A 21,267-nucleotide genomic window follows, 5' to 3' on the forward strand; every position below is an offset into this window, starting at 1 on the left:
AGGCTGCCATAACAACCATCTGCACCCCGAGATCGCGTCACGTGGAGATACGGCAATAGGCTGTTAGAAGGGGGTCACCCCCGTTTCTAATGATTTAAATGCTGTGGTCGCTATTGACCACGGTATTAAAGGGGTTAAACGGGCGGGATCTCGCTCCATACAGTGAAGCGTCAGCTGTAACACACAGCCGACATCTGCTTTGTATTGAGCAGGCTCAGCTGGCTTTGACGTAACTAGGTCATGTCAGGAAGGGGTTATATTTGATATGTTTATATTATATATTCATGAATGCGTTTTAACTTCTTTTGTGACTTTCTTTCCACTTTTTATCTGCACCCTGCAATCATGTTCTCCTCCTCCAGTCAGTCAATAGATCACTGTAAATGACTTATGTGTTCATGTAACCGATATCTACATTGATGTGATGACATAGACCAAAAATGATTTTGCACACGTTTAAAATGTAACTAGGTCCAACATTGTGTAGGTTTTCAATAGAGTAAAAGGACACCATAATGAATGGAAAAAAAAAACAAAAAAAAAAAAACATGTGGAAATACCAAAGAAAACAACAAATAATGACATAGGATGATTGAGACTGAAAAAATTGAATTAGATGACAGTGCTAAAAAAGCTAAAACAATGTTGAAGAATAGTAGTTCACTACTTCCTTGGGCTGACCTTTATTGGTTGTGGCCTTTATCGCTAGAGATTATGAGAAAGCGGAATCCCAGAGTGAGAAGTTTATCAGCAGGCTACAGCCATAAAAGTAGAACTGGGAAAATTTTTGTGCAGATAATTGATAACTTATCAATATATCCAATATATTACAAAAAAAAAAAAAGTTGTTACCTCAAGAAAGAAGACTATATGTAGTATCATATGGATCTGAACTGTTAAAATATACATACTGGTAACTTCTGAAGAATTTTAAAAGGAATAAAACAGGTTTTATTAGTGCCAGTGAACGATGCAGTGAATTAACAGATGTTTGATGCCAATGTGTTTAGCAACCTCCATCCAATAATAGCAAAACCAGATTTCTATTTAATAAAACAAACGGTAGCATGAAGATCTTAAATAAACCCTACTTCTCTGCATATGACAACTTTAAATAAAAAAAGTTGCTACTGTCAAAAGGAAAAAATAATAATTTGGCACAAAGTAACAATTTAACTGGTCGACCATACAAGATATTTCACACACTAGGAACATGTACATTCATACAAATTGACAATCGCAGATATATCATGGCTGTACAATGTCTAAAAGCACATAATAGAACAGTTCAAAAATAACACACAGTACATCTACCGAGAAAGCAGCACGTTATAATATGTACAGTATATGCTAGAGCGAAGCTTAAAACGTCCTTGAAGATTCTTTGTAACATACATTAAAATGTTAAAGTTGTCCAGAGACATATCAAATTACAGATGTGTCTACAAGAAGATCGGTTTGATCATGTGCAAGAATTCTAAGGCAACAATTGTTGTTCCACAGGTCACAGAGCTGAAATTGCGGTGAGTTCTCCATATACTTCAGAAGTCTTTAGAATTAGTATGTCGACGGTCACAGAGACACATTCATATTTCTCGCTTTTGTTGGCTCAATTTTTTTTCCTTTTATCAGAGTAATTTGTGTGTTTTCTTAACGGATATAGCACCATTGGAGATTTCATCCAATAACATGTTATGTATAAGCGGAGTAGAGAGTATATATTCACATAAGAGGCCTTTTCTACAGCCGATACTGAATTCTCTGCATTTAATGGAGTTTGAATTACAGTTTGTCATATTCACACACTAAAGAAATAGCAGCCGTTATAAGGACGGATTCTGAAAAAGGTAAAACCATAGTCTGGATTTCATGTTTTGCAATTCAGCTGATATTTCCGGTTTAATATTTATTTTTTCTTTTATTCCCCTCAGCATAGAAGGAGTCTCAGAAGTAGGACAGACTTGAATAACAGGTCCCTGATTAGGTTTGTTGCACAGTAACAGTGCATTACAACATATGGCATATTAGGTCAGTAAATTGAAAACATCCTTTTCTTAACAGCATTCACACTATGAACGTAGCGGAGGAAAGAGAAAGTTACATTCGTATAAATGATGGTTACAACGAAAGGAACAAAAGTGGCTGTTTCTCGGATGTAAAACAGACGTCTGCGTGGAGACAAAGAGGCTTTAAGTTCGCAGATCCTAAGCATCTTTGTGTAACTGGATAAATGGAGGAGTCCTGACAAGATTTCCGAACATCTCCTAAAGACCTTCTTAATTTGCATTCTCGAGGTCATTTTGTTTGCACGATAAGCGATCTGCCAAGCACAAAAGTCCAGTCCGAGGAATTCTGTGAACACATGAGTCTGTGGCCTGCAGGAACTTTTCATCTTGTCTTCTATTTCTTCTCAGACCATAGTCAGAAGATGGAGCGGTCCTTGGGGTGACTTTCAATGAACATTGCAGAGTAATCTTGCAGGGAGCATTGACAAATGTCAAGCTAAGTATGAAAGCGCTTAAGGGGGAAATTCACAAAAAGGACTTGCTGAATATTTATCTTCTATAGAAATAACGGTTTACTTTACCAGGTTTTATTTTGCGGTTGTGAATGTCAGAATACAACAATGTCTGAAAACCACCATATAAAAAGGACAACTTCCTCACGTATCATATAAATGTTCTTAAAATCGTCAACATAGAAACCAATCTATTACACACTATCCTAGAAGTTATTTTTTTGTGAATTCCCCCAAAGCTTCCCCAGCAGCATGCAAAACCCTGTGTTCAAAGTCTGCCCTGGTTGTCCATTTGTAATCATTTTATCAACGTCTTTTGCTAGAATTGTTCATTACTGGTCAGTGCAGTTCCTAATGTCGATGCTTCCAATTCTAATTACGATATAAAACATTTGTACTAATAACGTTAGTAAAAAAAATACTTCCAATTTTAAGTTCTCATGTGCGGTCTTTTATCCCCCATTTTCTGCTGCAGAGGTTTCATGTGTTATTTGGTGTGTAGGACGTCTTGATACTTTACGCTTTTGTATCGTATATGAAATCCCTTCTTGCTGATTGTGTCATCTGTATGAAAATGAATTAGTATTGCATCCGCACTGGATAGAATTTCTTCTGGAGGCTGAAATACATATAGAAGAGGTTACAATTCTGAATCTTTATATGACATTCTTGAAAACAAGAAATCGAAATGTTAATGTATTAGCTGTATTTATACCATAACAAGCAAGAGAGAGACAAGCATATCCCTTATATAATAAAATGCTCTAGCAAAGAAGAAATTATATTGATCTCTGTATATATCTGCACAGATGGGACTTTGTTCTAATTCTAATTTATTTGTCAGAAGTTGAAAAATGTTGTGGTGCTTTTTTTTTTGTGCGACATTAAAGCCTATAGTAAAAGAACAAATGCACTACACAACTGCGTTGTTTTATTTCCAAAAGCAGCATGGTCTGGGGATGGCGTTTTCCTAATAGGCTTCACTATAGAACTTTAAAAATGGCAGGAAAAAAAAAAAAGCACGTACGAAAGGACACCAAATGAAAAACGACAAAAACGCATGTTTCATTTTAATAATGGCGTCTTAAACTGCATTAAAAAGATGCTGTGTGTTAAAGAAGCCTTCGGCATTCTGCGTTAAAAGAGGGGTGTCCCTCGTGTGCAACCATCATCTATTATCCAGAGAGGAGAGCAAACACAAAGAGCCTATCTCTCTTCCTCTGGAGGACCTGGTAAGTCCATCGATTTTAATGGGTAACATGTAATGCTTAATTTCCCCTGCAGTAGGAACGCAATAGAATTGAACGCAATAGAATTAAACACTTGCTGGCAGGTTCCGCCTTTAATTTGTGGTTCGTGGATAGATTTCAAGGGGTTCATACACTTGGATGGGAGAAAAATAATTTTTTACCAACCTCTAACGGACATTCGGTTTTTTGCATGCAGATTATAAATTGCAGAAGTATTAGAATATCCTGTTTTCCACAGGACAGGTGATAATAGTTTGAACGTTGGGTGCCCCATTGCTGGGACACCCACCGATCCAGGGAACGTGTGTCACGAACCGGCTGTTCCTCCTCACTGCTCAACTGAAGACATAAGTGGAGTGGTGGTCGAGCGCTGCTTGATTCCGGATTGTTCCAGAGAGCAATGAACATCCATCATACAAGTCCATTCCATACAATGCTCAGCTTGACTGGCATAACTGTGTGTTAGTAGCTCCCAACACATAAAAGCATCATAAGCCTCTATATTATACATGTTATGGTAATGAATAGACTTACGCCTGATCCACAGAAACGTCCTAGCCGCATCGCAGATGTATCATGACCATCAAAGAGCTCCATATAGTCATAACCACAGTCTGCTTCTTCTTCCACCTCAAATGTTGGGAAGTCTAGTTCAACCTGAAGACCTCTTTCTGTCACCAACAACCACTCACAATCTGCTTGGACTGGATAATTGTTGTCTCCAAACTGGGCATGTGAATACAAGTCTCTTGATTTTGATTCTGGCTTTAGTCTACCACCACACTCTAAAATATGAACATAAGGACATCAATATATGAATTCAGGGTATATTGAGAATTGTTAAAAACTCAAAAATAAACGCATGGTCAAGCATCGGCTTAAGGAGATGACTTAACCTGCACATAATTTTAGCCAATCTCAATGTAGTCAATCAGCCAGGAAAATCGGACTCTTGACATTTAATCATTTTAAATTTTGTGGACGTGAAGCATATTTATCTTTAAATGATAGAGTTTCATAAGGAATATGCAAAGAATCTTAAATCATACCAAGTACGGAAAGAAAACGCAAACTCAATCCATAACATTTAAACTTCTAATGATGTTTCTAATTTTATAAAAAAAGAGAACAAAAAGAATCAAAGCTATGTATGTCTTCCTTACCACTAGATGTCGCTGTAACGCAACTTTTTGTTAATATTGCTAACATTATTGGTTGCAATACATAAAAATATATATATAACATTTGCTTAATATTTTAAACATATTAATGAATTAACTCCCACTCCCCCACCCAACACGAGACCTTCATTTATGCGAGATGTTTTAGTACAGGGCCCAGACAGAAGCACTTCAGTAAGAGAAAAAAGTATTTTGCATATTCTGTAAACTCCAGAATTTTTGGGTAAAATATTTCATCCAGAAATATGCAGGTGTATAAAGCATCACAATCTTATTTTACACGTCATTGTGGCTTTTCCAAGGAAGCTTTCATCTAATGGCTTCCCACTTCGACTCGCTCAGTTATTACTCAAACCTTTGTGCACACAGACATTGAGTAAAACATTTCTACTGACCTGTGGAATGTGTGGCTTGAAAACCTTTTCTTTGTACGGATGCGTCCGACATGAAGCGGAGAAACATCTTATTTCCAGTGGCAAGTAAAGGCTCTGGGATTTTATTACCACATAACCGTCCCAGGATAGAAGACTTATCCGTTTCTCCATCAAAAACTTCCAGGTGGTCATAAGCACACTCTTGATGCTGCTCAATTTCAAATTCACCAAACGTCTAGTGGAAAAGCAAATTACCATGAAAAAGTAATGTACAGCCTATGAGAAGCTACAGAAAACGACCTTGCTATAATATGAACGCCTTCTTCCGAGTGTTGGAGAGACTAGGCATGGAATTTACACTAAATAGTTTTCACATGAATCAGCTCTTAGGCTACATTCACACGACCGTGAAAAACGGCCATGTGACGGCCTTTATTTTAACGGCCGTCACATGGTCGTTTTCAGAACAATGATGTTTTATGGCTGTATTCTCACGGCCATTTTTTTTTTTTTTTTTTTAACAGCCCGTGAATAATGTCCGTCAAAAAATAGCACGTGTCCCATAGAAGTCAATGAATCAGTTTTTAAACGATGTCAATACATGTTAACAACTGTTAAAAACGGATCTGTGACATGGGGATTGGCAAGGGAACAACTAGTTCCCTTGCTGGCTATCGTTGGCATACTCACCGATGTAGCGCCGTCCTCTTTAGGGGTGGTCTCTCGTCTTCAAGGGTTCTGCAAATGCGACGCGATGACGTCATTGCACCACCTTGGCAGATCCCGTGCAGACGAGAGACCACACCTGAAGACGCCGAGAGCATCGGCGCTGCATCAGTGAGTGTGCAGGGCAGCCGAAAATGTAAAATGTTAAATGTAGTGTATTGTTGCGCATCATCTACAGGGAGGCTGCGCGGCATCATCTACAGGGAGGCTGCGCGGCATCATCTACAGGGAGGCTGCGCGGCATCATCTACAGGGAGGCTGCGCGGCATCATCTACAGGGAGGCTGCGCGGCATCATCTACAGGGAGGCTGCGCGGCATCATCTACAGGGAGGCTGCGCGGCATCATCTACAGGGAGGCTGCGCGGCATCATCTACAGGGAGGCTGCGCGGCATCATCTACAGGGAGGCTGCGCGGCATCATCTACAGGGAGGCTGCGCGGCATCATCTACAGGGAGGCTGCGCGGCATCATCTACAGGGAGGCTGCGCGGCATCATCTACAGGGAGGCTGCGCGGCATCATCTACAGGGAGGCTGCGCGGCATCATCTACAGGGAGGCTGCGCGGCATCATCTACAGGGAGGCTGCGCGGCATCATCTACAGGGAGGCTGCGCGGCATCATCTACAGGGAGGCTGCGCGGCATCATCTACAGGGAGGCTGCGCGGCATCATCTACAGGGAGGCTGCGCGGCATCATCTACAGGGAGGCTGCGCGGCATCATCTACAGGGAGGCTGCGCGGCATCATCTACAGGGAGGCTGCGCGGCATCATCTACAGGGAGGCTGCGCGGCATCATCTACAGGGAGGCTGCGCGGCATCATCTACAGGGAGGCTGCGCGGCATCATCTACAGGGAGGCTGCGCGGCATCATCTACAGGGAGGCTGCGCGGCATCATCTACAGGGAGGCTGCGCGGCATCATCTACAGGGAGGCTGCGCGGCATCATCTACAGGGAGGCTGCGCGGCATCATCTACAGGGAGGCTGCGCGGCATCATCTACAGGGAGGCTGCGCGGCATCATCTACAGGGAGGCTGCGCGGCATCATCTACAGGGAGGCTGCGCGGCATCATCTACAGGGAGGCTGCGCGGCATCATCTACAGGGAGGCTGCGCGGCATCATCTACAGGGAGGCTGCGCGGCATCATCTACAGGGAGGCTGCGCGGCATCATCTACAGGGAGGCTGCGCGGCATCATCTACAGGGAGGCTGCGCGGCATCATCTACAGGGAGGCTGCGCGGCATCATCTACAGGGAGGCTGCGCGGCATCATCTACAGGGAGGCTGCGCGGCATCATCTACAGGGAGGCTGCGCGGCATCATCTACAGGGAGGCTGCGCGGCATCATCTACAGGGAGGCTGCGCGGCATCATCTACAGGGAGGCTGCGCGGCATCATCTACAGGGAGGCTGCGCGGCATCATCTACAGGGAGGCTGCGCGGCATCATCTACAGGGAGGCTGCGCGGCATCATCTACAGGGAGGCTGCGCGGCATCATCTACAGGGAGGCTGCGCGGCATCATCTACAGGGAGGCTGCGCGGCATCATCTACAGGGAGGCTGCGCGGCATCATCTACAGGGAGGCTGCGCGGCATCATCTACAGGGAGGCTGCGCGGCATCATCTACAGGGAGGCTGCGCGGCATCATCTACAGGGAGGCTGCGCGGCATCATCTACAGGGAGGCTGCGCGGCATCATCTACAGGGAGGCTGCGCGGCATCATCTACAGGGAGGCTGCGCGGCATCATCTACAGGGAGGCTGCGCGGCATCATCTACAGGGAGGCTGCGCGGCATCATCTACAGGGAGGCTGCGCGGCATCATCTACAGGGAGGCTGCGCGGCATCATCTACAGGGAGGCTGCGCGGCATCATCTACAGGGAGGCTGCGCGGCATCATCTACAGGGAGGCTGCGCGGCATCATCTACAGGGAGGCTGCGCGGCATCATCTACAGGGAGGCTGCGCGGCATCATCTACAGGGAGGCTGCGCGGCATCATCTACAGGGAGGCTGCGCGGCATCATCTACAGGGAGGCTGCGCGGCATCATCTACAGGGAGGCTGCGCGGCATCTACAGGGAGGCTGCGCGGCATCATCTACAGGGAGGCTGCGCGGCATCATCTACAGGGAGGCTGCGCGGCATCATCTACAGGGAGGCTGCGCGGCATCATCTACAGGGAGGCTGCGCGGCATCATCTACAGGGAGGCTGCGCGGCATCATCTACAGGGAGGCTGCGCGGCATCATCTACAGGGAGGCTGCGCGGCATCATCTACAGGGAGGCTGCGCGGCATCATCTACAGGGAGGCTGCGCGGCATCATCTACAGGGAGGCTCCGCGGCATCATCTACAGGGAGGCTGCGCGGCATCATCTACAGGGAGGCTGCGCGGCATCATCTACAGGGAGGCTGCGCGGCATCATCTACAGGGAGGCTGCGCGGCATCATCTACAGGGAGGCTGCGCGGCATCATCTACAGGGAGGCTGCGCGGCATCATCTACAGGGAGGCTGCGCGGCATCATCTACAGGGAGGCTGCGCGGCATCATCTACAGGGAGGCTGCGCGGCATCATCTACAGGGAGGCTGCGCGGCATCATCTACAGGGAGGCTGCGCGGCATCATCTACAGGGAGGCTGCGCGGCATCATCTACAGGGAGGCTGCGCGGCATCATCTACAGGGAGGCTGCGCGGCATCATCTACAGGGAGGCTGCGCGGCATCATCTACAGGGAGGCTGCGCGGCATCATCTACAGGGAGGCTGCGCGGCATCATCTACAGGGAGGCTGCGCGGCATCATCTACAGGGAGGCTGCGCGGCATCATCTACAGGGAGGCTGCGCGGCATCATCTACAGGGAGGCTGCGCGGCATCATCTACAGGGAGGCTGCGCGGCATCATCTACAGGGAGGCTGCGCGGCATCATCTACAGGGAGGCTGCGCGGCATCATCTACAGGGAGGCTGCGCGGCATCATCTACAGGGAGGCTGCGCGGCATCCTCTACAGGGAGGCTGCGCGGCATCCTCTACAGGGAGGCTGCGCGGCATCCTCTACAGGGAGGCTGCGCGGCATCCTCTACAGGGAGGCTGCGCGGCATCCTCTACAGGGAGGCTGCGCGGCATCCTCTACAGGGAGGCTGCGCGGCATCCTCTACAGGGAGGCTGCGCGGCATCCTCTACAGGGAGGCTGCGCGGCATCCTCTACAGGGAGGCTGCGCGGCATCCTCTACAGGGAGGCTGCGCGGCATCCTCTACAGGGAGGCTGCGCGGCATCCTCTACAGGGAGGCTGCGCGGCATCCTCTACAGGGAGGCTGCGCGGCATCATCTACAGGGAGGCTGCGCAGCATCATCTACAGGGAGGCTGCGCGGCATCATCTACAGGGAGGCTGCGCGGCATCATCTACAGGGAGGCTGCGCGGCATCATCTACAGGGAGGCTGCCATATTTTTTGTTGCTGTTGTGTGAATATAGCCTAAGACTATACATCATAAAGCCCATTATGTATGCAACTTAAGGCTATATTCACACGACAGTGAAAAAAAATGTCCATTAAAAACTGATCAACTGTCAGTTTTTCATGGCCGTTTTGCATCGGTGTCTCGGTTTCATCAATTTCCAGTCCGTCTGTCCGTTTTTAATGGCCGTTTGACATCCATTATGCATCAGTTTTTCATGGGCGTTAAAAAAAACAAAAAAACTGAAGAATTACATTGATGAGGCTTTTTTTGTCCCAGCCCACTGAAAACACCCAAAATAAGGTCACATGTTCATCTAGACACTATTTACAGCGTCCCTGTACACGATGCCACACGCCCCGCTGTACACGATGCCACACAGCCTCCCTGTACTAGATGCCACACAGCCTCCCTGTACTAGATGCCACACAGCCTCCCTGTACTAGATGCCACACAGCCTCCCTGTACTAGATGCCACACAGCCTCCCTGTACTAGATGCCACACAGCCTCCCTGTACTAGATGCCACATAGCTTCCCTGTACTAGATGCCACACAGCCTCCCTGTACTAGATCCCATTATTCACAGGACGTTAAAAAAACAGCCATGTGAATACACCCAAAATGCAGGCGATCGCGAATGTCAGTGAGGCTATTGTTCTTGAAGTATCATATGTTTCGGACTACAAGACGCACAGGATTATAGAAAGCACCCAGGAGGTTCGGACAAGGTAAAATAAGCAAAAAAATAAAAATATATAATTTCATACCAACCAAAACTTCCCTAATAGTCTAAAGTAGTGGAGGGGTTAATGTCATTATTTGTGGTGGTCTAGGGTAGAAGAGGGGGTGCATATTTGATTTCCTGGTGGTCTAGGGTAAAAGTGGAGTTTAATTCCTGGGGGTCTAGACTATGAGAGCTTAATAGTTTGTTTCCTGGTGGTCTAAGTTAAAATATAGATCGGATACCTTGTGGTTTAGAGTGTATGAGGGAGGTTGATAATTTAACTGGTGGCCTAGGGTAAAACAAAGGTTAATACCTGGTGGTGTGCTCACCTCCTGAGTCTCCAGCAACGTGTCTTGTGGTGTCCTGTTTGAACTAATTCAGGTTTGTCACCTTCCCTTCGTGCCCTGCACTGATCATACAGATCTGGAACCACGGGGGCCCCCTGACTGTGGACTATAGAACATACAGACTTTTCAGCTCAAATTTTCCTTGCTAAAAATAGTGTTGTATGGTCAGAAAATAAGGTACATTTTTAAATACCCATTTTCAATACTATTGAAGATCACTAGGATTTGCCATGGCATTCTGACAGGTGGGGGGTTTGACCTTCAGAGTTATTTTTCCCACCCATGCACAGCAGGTGGCCAGGATCACTGCTGGGTAGGAGAAAACAATGATGTTAAGGTCCGTGGGGATCCTATTAGTTGGATGCCTACTGATCAGTAAGGGATGGCATATCCTTGCGATATACCGTCATTTACTTTAGTGGGGAAACCCCTTTAATGCAGTATAGCTGAATGCTCTGGCTACAATGCAAAAGAGCAGCTCCTGCTCCAGTAGACTTGGCCCATCCATGTATCTCATGGACCACTAATTATCTGAATGGCCGCCATGCAATAATACATTTCCCCTGCAGCGGTCTAGCTGGCTGTTTGACCTCCCTGGAAAGAACAGCTGATCGCCAGGGCTTTCTGGAGCTTAGCTGATCACTGGGCAAGCTTTTATTGTAAAAGAAGTTCCCTTAATGAGACTTAAAGAGGCTCTGTCACCACATTATAAGTGCCCTCTCCTACATAAGGAGATGGGCGCTATAATGTAGGTGACATCAGTGCTTTTTATTTAGAAAAAAGTGTTTTTACTTTAGACCAAGTGGGCGTTGTACAGAGGAGTGTATGACGCTGACCAAATCAGTGGCCAATCAGCGTCATACACTTCTCTCCATTCATTTACCCAGCGCATAGGGATCCTGCTAGATCAGTATGTGCTGTCTTAAACTGACACATTAACGTTACTGAAGTGTTTAGACAGTGAATAGACATTCCTTTCAGCCACGACGGGATGTCTATTCACAACCCCAACACTTCAGTAACGTTTCTGTGGTACTTACAGCAGAAAAAGCGTAATCTCGCGAGATCACGCTGTAAATGACAGGTTACAGCGAGATTACGCACAGAAACGTTACAGAAGTGTCAGGATTGTGAATAGACATCCCGTACTGGCTGGAAGGAATGTCTATTCACTGTCTAAACACTTCAGTAACGTTAATGTGTCAGTATAAGACAGCACATAGTGAAAAACGCAGTGTCACTATGCGCGGAGTAAATGAATGGAGAAAAGTGTATGACGCCGATTGGTCACGGATTGGTCAGTGTCATACACTCCTCTGTACAACGCCCACTTGGCCTAAAGTAAAAATACGCCCACTTGGGCATTAAGAAAGTAATTAGCATAAAGCTAAAATCACTAATAACGTCGTAAAAATAGATAGTTTTTCTAAATAAAAAGCACTGATGTCACCTAAATTATAGCGCCCATCTCTCGATGTAGGAGATAGGGCACTTATAATGTGGTGACAGAGCCTCTTTAAGTGCTAAATAGTTTTCCTAATAAATATGGTTTAATCCCCTAATGACCAGGCCTGAAAAGGTCTTAATGATAAGCTACATTTTTCAGTTTTTACGTCTCTGCATTTTAGCAGCCATAACTATTTTTTCGTTGACGTGGCCGTATGAGGCCTTGTTTTATGCGGAGAAATTGTATTTTTTTTCAGAGTTTGGAGGTCGAAAAAGTATATTTTTACGGCGTGAATATAGGAAAAAGCAATTCTCTGCATAGTTTTTCTTGTTTCTTTTTTTTATCCCGTTCACGTTTCACGCTAAATAACCAGTTAGATTAATTCTTCAGGTTATTACAGTCGTGTAAATACCTAATATGTCTAGGTTGTTTTTATTTAGTCTAGGTGCAATAAAATAAATTTTATGCAAAATGATGACTTTTTTTTAATTTATTTACTTCTTTTTTTTTTAATCCCATTAAGGGATAACTTTATTTATAACTATTTTTTATTGTAATGTATTAGCATACTCCTGTATGCCAATACATTACACTGTGTCACAATCACACAGGCTGCTGTTAGGGTTTTCCGACCCCAGCTGTATTCAGCAGGCTTCTCTAAGATCAGGAGCTGTTAGTTACAGCTTCTGCAGAGGAGGAGGAGTGCTCATTAACCTCTTCTACAGTGACGCCAAAAGACGTCGCTTTAGACTAAGCACATGCACTGCCTGTCGTCAAAAGATGGTGGGCGGTCAATAAGGGGTTAATACTATGCTAACAGTACCCAAAAGAGTGGTCAGGTTTGTAAAATACATTTTTTGTGATTTTTATAATAAGGAGCCAGTCACTAAACATGTCTTCTGAGGTAACTTAATTTAAAGACAGGCCTAGATCTCCAAAATGTATGTTGCGAACACAGAAGGAATTGTGTTTAGCAGGGTCTGGGCCAAAAACACAAGGAAAAGCAGCTTAATTTTCCTCAGGAACAATCTGTACAGCTAATGCCTGTTCAAGCAAAACGCTGCAGATGTCTTTTTTGAATAACAAACCAGAACATGCAGGGAAGCTTTTTGTTTCTAGTTCCTCAATAAATGTGGTTGATAAAGACTCATAGGGCTGGAATGTAGTATCACTGGATAAATACACACCACTAGGATTGTAAGTTTGCTTCGATTATATTAACTACAAGTTACAATAGGTTGGTTGGTATGAACAACACTGTGTGGTGCAAAGCATATCTCGATAATTTTTTGGAGCGATGAATCCTACTTCACCACCATCAAGCAGTCTGATCGGAAAGACAACCCAGATTCCCCTAACGGTGTAAAAGGAATATTGGTCTGGGGATGTTTTTTGCGTTTTGGCTTGGGCTCTTTCATTTTAATAAATATTAGCGCTGTAGTGTACAAAGATATCCCAGAGAACTTTGTGCTTGTAACCTTCTGGTAACAGTTTTTAAGAAGGCCTTTAAATGAGCTAACCCAAAAAAATGATTTGCAGAGTTGTAAAGGATAAAAAAAACATGGCTGCGTTCTCCTAGAAACAGCACCGTATTTGTCCATTGGTTGTGTCTGGTATTGCAGCTCTGCTACATTGAAGTGAAAGGTGATGAGCTGCAATACCACCACAACCGGTGGACAGGTGAGGCACGGTCTTTGAAATCAGGCAGCCATGTTTTTCTAATCCTGGATAACTCCTTCAAATGTGGAAAAATTTAACTAAGCTGCACCTTTGGTCAACCATATTGATCAACTTGGGAATGAGCTAGAATGTAGACTGTGTAGCAGGCCTTACTGCCACTCTTGTAGGTCCAAAATCTAGTGTAAGGCCTTCCAAAAAAAGTAGAGGCCAGCATAACCGCAAAGTGGTGAGCCAACTCAATGCCCATTGATTTGGAATGAGATTTTCTACAAGTACATCTGTAGTGTACACACAGTCATTGTAATCTATAGTCTGATATATTTGATTGGACACATGGTTATTTGTGAAAATCTGAAATTACATTTTTCACATTGTTTATCTCTCCCCTCCCCCCCATTTAAGCAGAAAATAACTTATTTAAAACCATTTTAACTTCTGCAAGTACTTACTAGTTTAACCCTATGGCCTGGAGTGGCACTTATTTCCCAAGTACATTCCTTCCGACTTGGATACTTGTCTGGCCAGTTGGGGCTTGTTAATAATCCGTTAGGGCTATGAATTCTGTGCTCACATTCAGCTGTATTGGGAAATATGACTTGTTATATATGAGTTGATCATAGAAAATTATACATATCACAAACAAATCTTTATGGAATTCAGTCTTTCTATATAACACCTGTTCTTGTATAGAACACATGTACTCTATGCTTCTTTATGTATTACATAAAATCTGCCACATTTGATGTATTAATGGCTAGAATTGTCAATTTTCTTCCTTATCATAACAAATATTATATTTTACAATTTTGCTTTGTAGCAAAAAAGGGCTTTCCCTTTGTTATTGAACTATTGTATAATCCCCTCACCTCCCCACCTAAGACTTGTATACAAGTAAAGCATTTATTGCCCATTGTATTACCATAAGGGAACCCCTGACAATTTTTTTCACTCTCAGGGAACTCATACCTCAAAGAAGATTGGCATAGGGACACATTAAAGCAAAGGGAAAGGACTAACAAATGCTTTTTTAGGCCGAGATGTGTTATCTGCTTTGCCAAACATCTTTGAGGAGGCTAAGAGTCAGTTTTCTGTCCCTACTGTTAAAGGGTAACTACACTTTCAATCTTTTGAGATGTCGTGCTGAGACCCACAACGTTGCTAAAACGAAGGTGCAGAAGTGCTCACCTGAGCGCTTTGCACCTTGGGCTGTGATCAGCCCCGTGTGTCAGGCTGGAAGCGGTTTACACACATTCTAGCGCAGTCTTCAGGCTGACAGGGAGCGCTTCTGCACCTTTGTTTCAGCAACGGTGGGGGTCTCAGCACCAGGACCCCCACTGACCCAAACTTTTTATATGTCTCCATGAGTAGTCACTTTTTAAAGTAGAAGCTCTTACTGCTGCTATATTCTGGGGAACCTCTGATTAGACACCAATAAACCCTGGTTGGAAAACACTAAAGATTCCAAATAGAGAAGACTACCTTCTAAAATCTATCCCTGTACAGAATGACGAGTTATACTTCACCCTTTTGATATTTGGATAGCTTTAGTGCCTATGTACCATGTATGGTGCTCAATTTACACTGGGCATATATTATTAGGATCATATGTATAATTAGTGGCGCATACCTTCTTTGCAGTCATGTTTATTCTCATGGAGTACAAATCCATTGCGGCACTGACAGACATAGCTACCAATAGTATTGATGCATTCGTGTTGGCAGCCCCCATTCTCTTTAGAGCATTCATCTTTGTCTGCAAAGAAGACAAGTCTTCGTTACAAGACAGCTGTACAGTATGTACAGAAACATAATTTACCAAATTCTTGTTAATTCAAGCAAAGCATCTCATGCAATAGAGAGTTTTCCAGCTCAACCTGTAACCTTGTATACATTCTATTCTTCAAATTGCAATATAAGTGTTTGGAAACAGAAATGTGAGGACTAACCACCATCTCCGCTATTTGTTTTAATATGCCAATTGTAAATCACTCAAGATAAAAACATTCACAAGCATAACAAGGGTACACGTCAAATGTTAAATACAGATTAAACCAAGCTATGCTTTTAAACATTGTAAATAAACATGTGTATATAGGAGACCAATCCATAGTGCTATAGAGATATATTAATATGTAACAAGGAAGCGGCCAGTACAGAGACGTAAATTAATAGGTATTAAATATTGATACTTCCACCATTAGAACTGAAGAAGAGATGAAAAGATGAAGAGTAACTGGCAGAAGGTCAACAGTTTTGCTGCATTAAAAAGTGACTCTTAACAGTCGACGTTCCAGAGAGAGGCATTCGCTAGCGCAGGAATGTGTCAGATATTATTATCAAACAGACCTGGTCATAGCTTGAAATCAAAAGTGGCAGGTTGCTCTTGACATACATAGAAAATCCTACAGCATCTAATGCTTTGCTACGGCAATACAACACATTGATGCATAACAATTACAGTAATTAAAAGGGACAAAGTTAATCATGAGACGAAGCTCAACAACTTCATCTTGTATGTCGTCGTTCAAGGGCTTATTAGTCATCAGGGCTTCTGAAGGGGACAGCCATGAAATATCCTTATCATAACATGTTGTTAAACCAGTCTTATCTGCAGGTTATGTTTGAAAGAAGTAATGGGAATAATGATATTCATGGTTCCCACAGAGCAGACATTATAGCGCATTCCACAACAAAAATACCATCAAATATAAATCTCGAATTCTCCACTTCTGTCTGTTTGGCCATATCGGCTCCTGAGAGTCTGAGCAGCTCTCTCAAATTGCCGAACAACAAATTTGCCAAGTTATGTAGCAATATTGTGAGTGGAGGACGTATAACTTGGCAGTTGTGCCTTTTGGGCCGGGGTTCAGGGACATTAACCTCTCTTCTTAAGGCCCTAATACACGGGCCAATCATCGGGAAAACAAGCGTTCATGCGAACACTCGTTCCCGATCATTGCCCTGTGTAAACAGGGCAACGATCACTCAATAAATGAGCAAACGCTCGTTCATCGGCTGATTGTATCATTTATGCTGCAGGAAATATTATCGTTGTCAGCAGCACATCTCCCTGTGTAAACATCGAGACGTGCTGCCGACCTGATAGAAATGTACGAGGACAAGCGATTGCAGTAAGCATCGCTCTTCCTCAAACATAGCTCCTTGTGAAAAGGAGCAAACGAACACCGATCAACGAGCTGTCCCGCTGATCGGTGCTAGTTTACACGGCCCATGTTGGGCCGCGTGAGAGGACCCTTAGAAACAGATATAGCTAAGAAATGGCTGGATAGTATTTTTAACAATTTCACAGAAGAAAGGAACTTAAGGACTTGTATTTATAGGTATTTTATTTTAGTTGGAATCTGTATATTGTATAGATCAAACTAATACTACTGTCGTTTTTTGGACTTCCCTTTCATATTGGATTAATAAACAAACAAAAAAAATAAAGCGTTTTTGTTGCCACGAGAAAAAAAAAAAAGAAGAGGAAGTCCCTAAATAAATATGATAGAGATACTACACCATGTCCAAATCTATTAAAGTGTACGTAACCCCCTTTTTGAAATTTTTTTATTGATGCTTATTTGCAGCCTAAATTATTTCCAATAGTCATCCACCACTTCTGTACAGATCCCGAACAATAAGTAGGCAGAACTTTCTCTCGTAGGCACTGAAAAATAATCTGATGCTCAAGAAACTCTCTCTCTCCCAGAACGCAGCAGAGAGCTTTGTATCAGAGGATCTCGGCAAAGTTGTAAATGGTGTGTCTGTCGACTGGTACCAGTAGCATCCAGAAAAAATCTGCATTCAGCTCAGGGCTATAAGACATAATGCAACTGTGGACTAGTCCAGGAGAAGTAATGTTATGTATTTACAGTTACTAAACCTTATATGAAACGAAACGTGAACATACGCCTCAGCCATGTACTTTCATAGTATACTAGGCAGCACGGTGGCTCAGTCCAAATCCAACCAAGGGCAACATCTGTATGTTCTTCCTGTGTTTGTATTTTTCTGGAGTACCCGGAGGAAATCCAAGCAGATAGGGAATTTACATTGAGTCTCCCACTGGGGTCAGTCAGTGATGACAACTTCTGTACAGCACTGTGGAATATGTTAGCGCTATATAAGCAGCATAAATATCTTCATTCTTGCTTATTTGGTGGTAAGATGTGGTTAAAGTCCTCTAATAAGAAAATACATCGAAAACTTAAATGGAATACCGTTACTTCCTTATTACAGTCCTCAGAGTGAGTTTAAGTCATCCACAGAAATTGAAGAATGCTCACAGCCCTGAAGGAAATCAGGCCAAGGTAACAAAACTTTTACTGCCTGACAACTTTTAAAAAACTATAAATTTTATGCCAGTGAATGACAAATTATACAATAATGACACAATCCTATGGATGCTTTTAGGCCAGGTTATGGAGAAATCACACTTAATGCCATTTGTTACATTATTAAATGTAAGTTTATGGTTAGAGAATAGCTCTCTCTATTTCCATATGGTTAGTTAAAAGTTTTTGAAACAAATGTTTTGTAGAGTCCAAAAACCCCAAACCATTTGTTGTTTAGTGAGCAGAAAGCAGTTTCCCCAACTTTGAATGGACGCTTGTGCCCTTAGCCCCAAGAAAAAGCACACATCCATTCCCCCCACACAGGTTAGCTTACATCAGGTTGGTCGTACCTCTGAGCCTGTCAGAGGCCACTAGTCTGTCATATATACGTACACGACCTGATGGGGCACCTTTTATCATATCCTTGCAAGATTCAAAAATAAAAATTTTCTCTTTGCAGGCAGCTTTCTTGTCTGTGAACAAAAATGTATCGGCATATTGGCAGAAATGAACGTACACTTACGAAGTGAACTATTCCCCTCCACAAAATGACGGATACCGCAGAATCAATTGGATACCGAAACCAACTATGTTAAAGCAAAGCTCCATCTTGGAACGGCTTTCAAAAGATATGTTAGCAAATTGAATAAACAGCAGCTCCCACATATAATGTTATTATATTTCAGCCACAATAATGCTCCAATAATAACTAAACTGAATTGGCTGTGGTAAATTTTGAATTCCCTGCAGATTCCCCCCTCACCTGTTAGCAGACACAGACCGATTTATGCGGACTGCATATTTATTAGTCTGTAGTCCACTACTAGGAAACCCATTATGTAATTCCCCAACATATCTTAATAATAGCTCCAAACTAGAGTTATGTCAATGATGACTTTCAGAATACCAATCAAAAAGCAGATACCACCTGTAAATATAACCATCAATTTAAAAAAATGTGCAAAAATAAAAAAGTGATAAAAAGGACAAAAAAAAAATTACAAAAAAGTGTACTACAGGAAATATACCACATTAAAAAACAATAAGTGCGCAAAAAAAAAAAATATAAAAAAAGAGTGCAGTTTGAAGCCCCTTAGGCTATGTTCACACGGAGTATTTTGACGAGTTTTTTGACGCGGAAACCGCGTCTCAAAACTCGGCAAAAACGGCCCAAAAATGGCTACCATTGATTTCAATGGGAGGCGCCGGCGTCTTTTTCCCCCCGAGCAGTAAAACTGCCTCGCGGGAAAAAGAAGCGACATGCCCCATCTTCGGGCGTTTCCACCTCTGACCTCCCATTGACTTCAATGGGAGGCAGAGAAAGCTTATTTCGGTGTTTTATGCCCATGGCGCTCAATGGCCGCGGGCGAAAAACGCCGCGAATATCGGCGTGCAGGGAGAGGAAAATCTGCCTCAAACTTCCAAACGGAATTTTGAGGCAGATATTCCTCCTGCAAAATACTCCGTGTGAACATAGCCTAAGTATATAAAACAGACATTTTGGAATACAGCCTGCAAAAATACAACATATTTACGGATAATGAATGTATAGTCATAAACCTATTCATAAAGCCCATTTAGAGAAATAAGAGTTCAAATTGGGGATATCATTTTCACGTATATATTGGCATGTTTTGATAGAACAGTCACTTTTCAAATACATTAGATCACTTATCTTAGACTGATCCGTAGTTTAGAGTTGAAATCTCAAGACTCAATGGCGCAGATGAATATGGTCTTAAAAATCATGAAAAAAGTAGCCCACAGGCAGGAACTGCTCCAAGTTGATCGCAGTGGCGCACGCCGCATAATTAATTTTGCAAATCTTGCTAGACAAGTTAGACGCTTTCTTAGCCATGCCCCTTTTAAGACACTTTTCAAAACGGTCTAGGAAGGCTGCAGCCGCTGCGGCTGCTACTACTGTAGCGACGCCTCTATAGCAGAGCGGGGAGGTATCTCCCCGCTCTGCTATGTGCTAGCCGCACTTTAGCTCCTTGAAGGAGCGGAATCCCCGTGTTTTCGGGGATTCCGCTCCTGGACAGAGCGCTTGATGTCTCTGTCCATATCTGGGCAGTGACATCAGGGGAAACTCCTGAAGCGGAATCCCCGAACACATGGAGATTCCCCTTCAGGAGTTGTCGCTGATGTCACTTTCCGGATCTGCCCGGCCCGGCACGGATGCAAAACTTAATGCAAACCGGTCGGGCAAAATGGCCGATTTTACCGGCCGACACTCGGCCTCGGGAACGACCCTGTCGTGTGAATCCCGCCTTATCTGCGCATAACCATGTTGCTCATTATCCAGTACGGACTGGTACTTGTGGCCGCATTGATCAGTTACTTCCCACTTTGTAGGACTATTTTTCCCTGTGTATATTTGTAGATATGTATATACTACATGTTTTGGAATGTCTCTTTTGACCGGTCACATACTTTGCTATGATATGGAATAACATATATGTGTATTTATGAATCTCTAGTGCTTGAAAAAGGTCCGTGCCAGGACCGAAACGTTGCACACTGGTATGGTTATGAGAGATTAAAGATTTTACCTGCAAAATTATCCCTATTGGTGTGCGTAATACTTTCTACAGGCTGCAATATTCACTAGTTTTGAAGCACAATATCCAGAAAATAAACCTATCAAACGTTTGAAGGGCTGCCCTAAAGGATGTGCGGCTTTTGCGGTCGTACAGGGCACATCAGCTGCCCTTGGCGCTGAGGGGGGCATTACAGATGGCCTGGCAGTAGAGACTAGCGCCCACCAACAATCTTATTAATTACATAGCAGTTTTATTTAGACATTGCATGGCACAGTTTAGATTATTTTATATATGGGGCTGCTTAGTTTATGTTGCTATTATTTGAGTACTGTATGGTGGGATTTACGTCACTATAGTATGACACTGCTACTAAGGCACTTTATTGTATAATAGTTGCAGTGCATAGTGGTGGCAGTACTGTGTCGTGTTATAGAGACAAGAGTATTGAAGTGTTATTTCACCAATGTATGGCACGGTTATTTGGGCAACATACCGTATGCCACTTATAGTAACTATATGGTGATTTGTACACTATATGACAATAGAAGGCACTGCATAGGACACCGTCCAATGGAAGAAGGGCCCTGAACGTGTGTGAGAGATATATATATATATATATATATATATATATAAAAATAAAAAAGAAGAGTATCCTTATTGCCTATAGAGCTATGGGTAACTTACACCAAA

General features: G+C 43.3%; 1 protein-coding gene across 1 annotated transcript in view; it reads right to left on the minus strand.

The window, feature by feature from the left end:
* Positions 1-925: 925 nt before the first annotated feature.
* Positions 926-21,267, minus strand: part of TLL1 (tolloid like 1) — a 142,669-nt gene continuing 122,327 nt past the window's right edge. The window contains exons 18-22 of the mRNA XM_075860269.1: positions 15,325-15,450; positions 14,147-14,274; positions 5,345-5,558; positions 4,303-4,553; positions 926-3,137 (exon numbers count right to left, since the gene is read on the minus strand). Of these exons, the coding sequence (XP_075716384.1) occupies positions 3,006-3,137; positions 4,303-4,553; positions 5,345-5,558; positions 14,147-14,274; positions 15,325-15,450 (851 nt within the window). The 3' untranslated portion in view covers positions 926-3,005. The remainder of the gene's footprint in view (positions 3,138-4,302; positions 4,554-5,344; positions 5,559-14,146; positions 14,275-15,324; positions 15,451-21,267) is intronic.

The sequence above is a fragment of the Rhinoderma darwinii genome, chromosome 1 (genome assembly GCF_050947455.1).
Source record: "Rhinoderma darwinii isolate aRhiDar2 chromosome 1, aRhiDar2.hap1, whole genome shotgun sequence".
NCBI classification, from domain to species: Eukaryota; Metazoa; Chordata; class Amphibia; order Anura; family Rhinodermatidae; genus Rhinoderma; species Rhinoderma darwinii.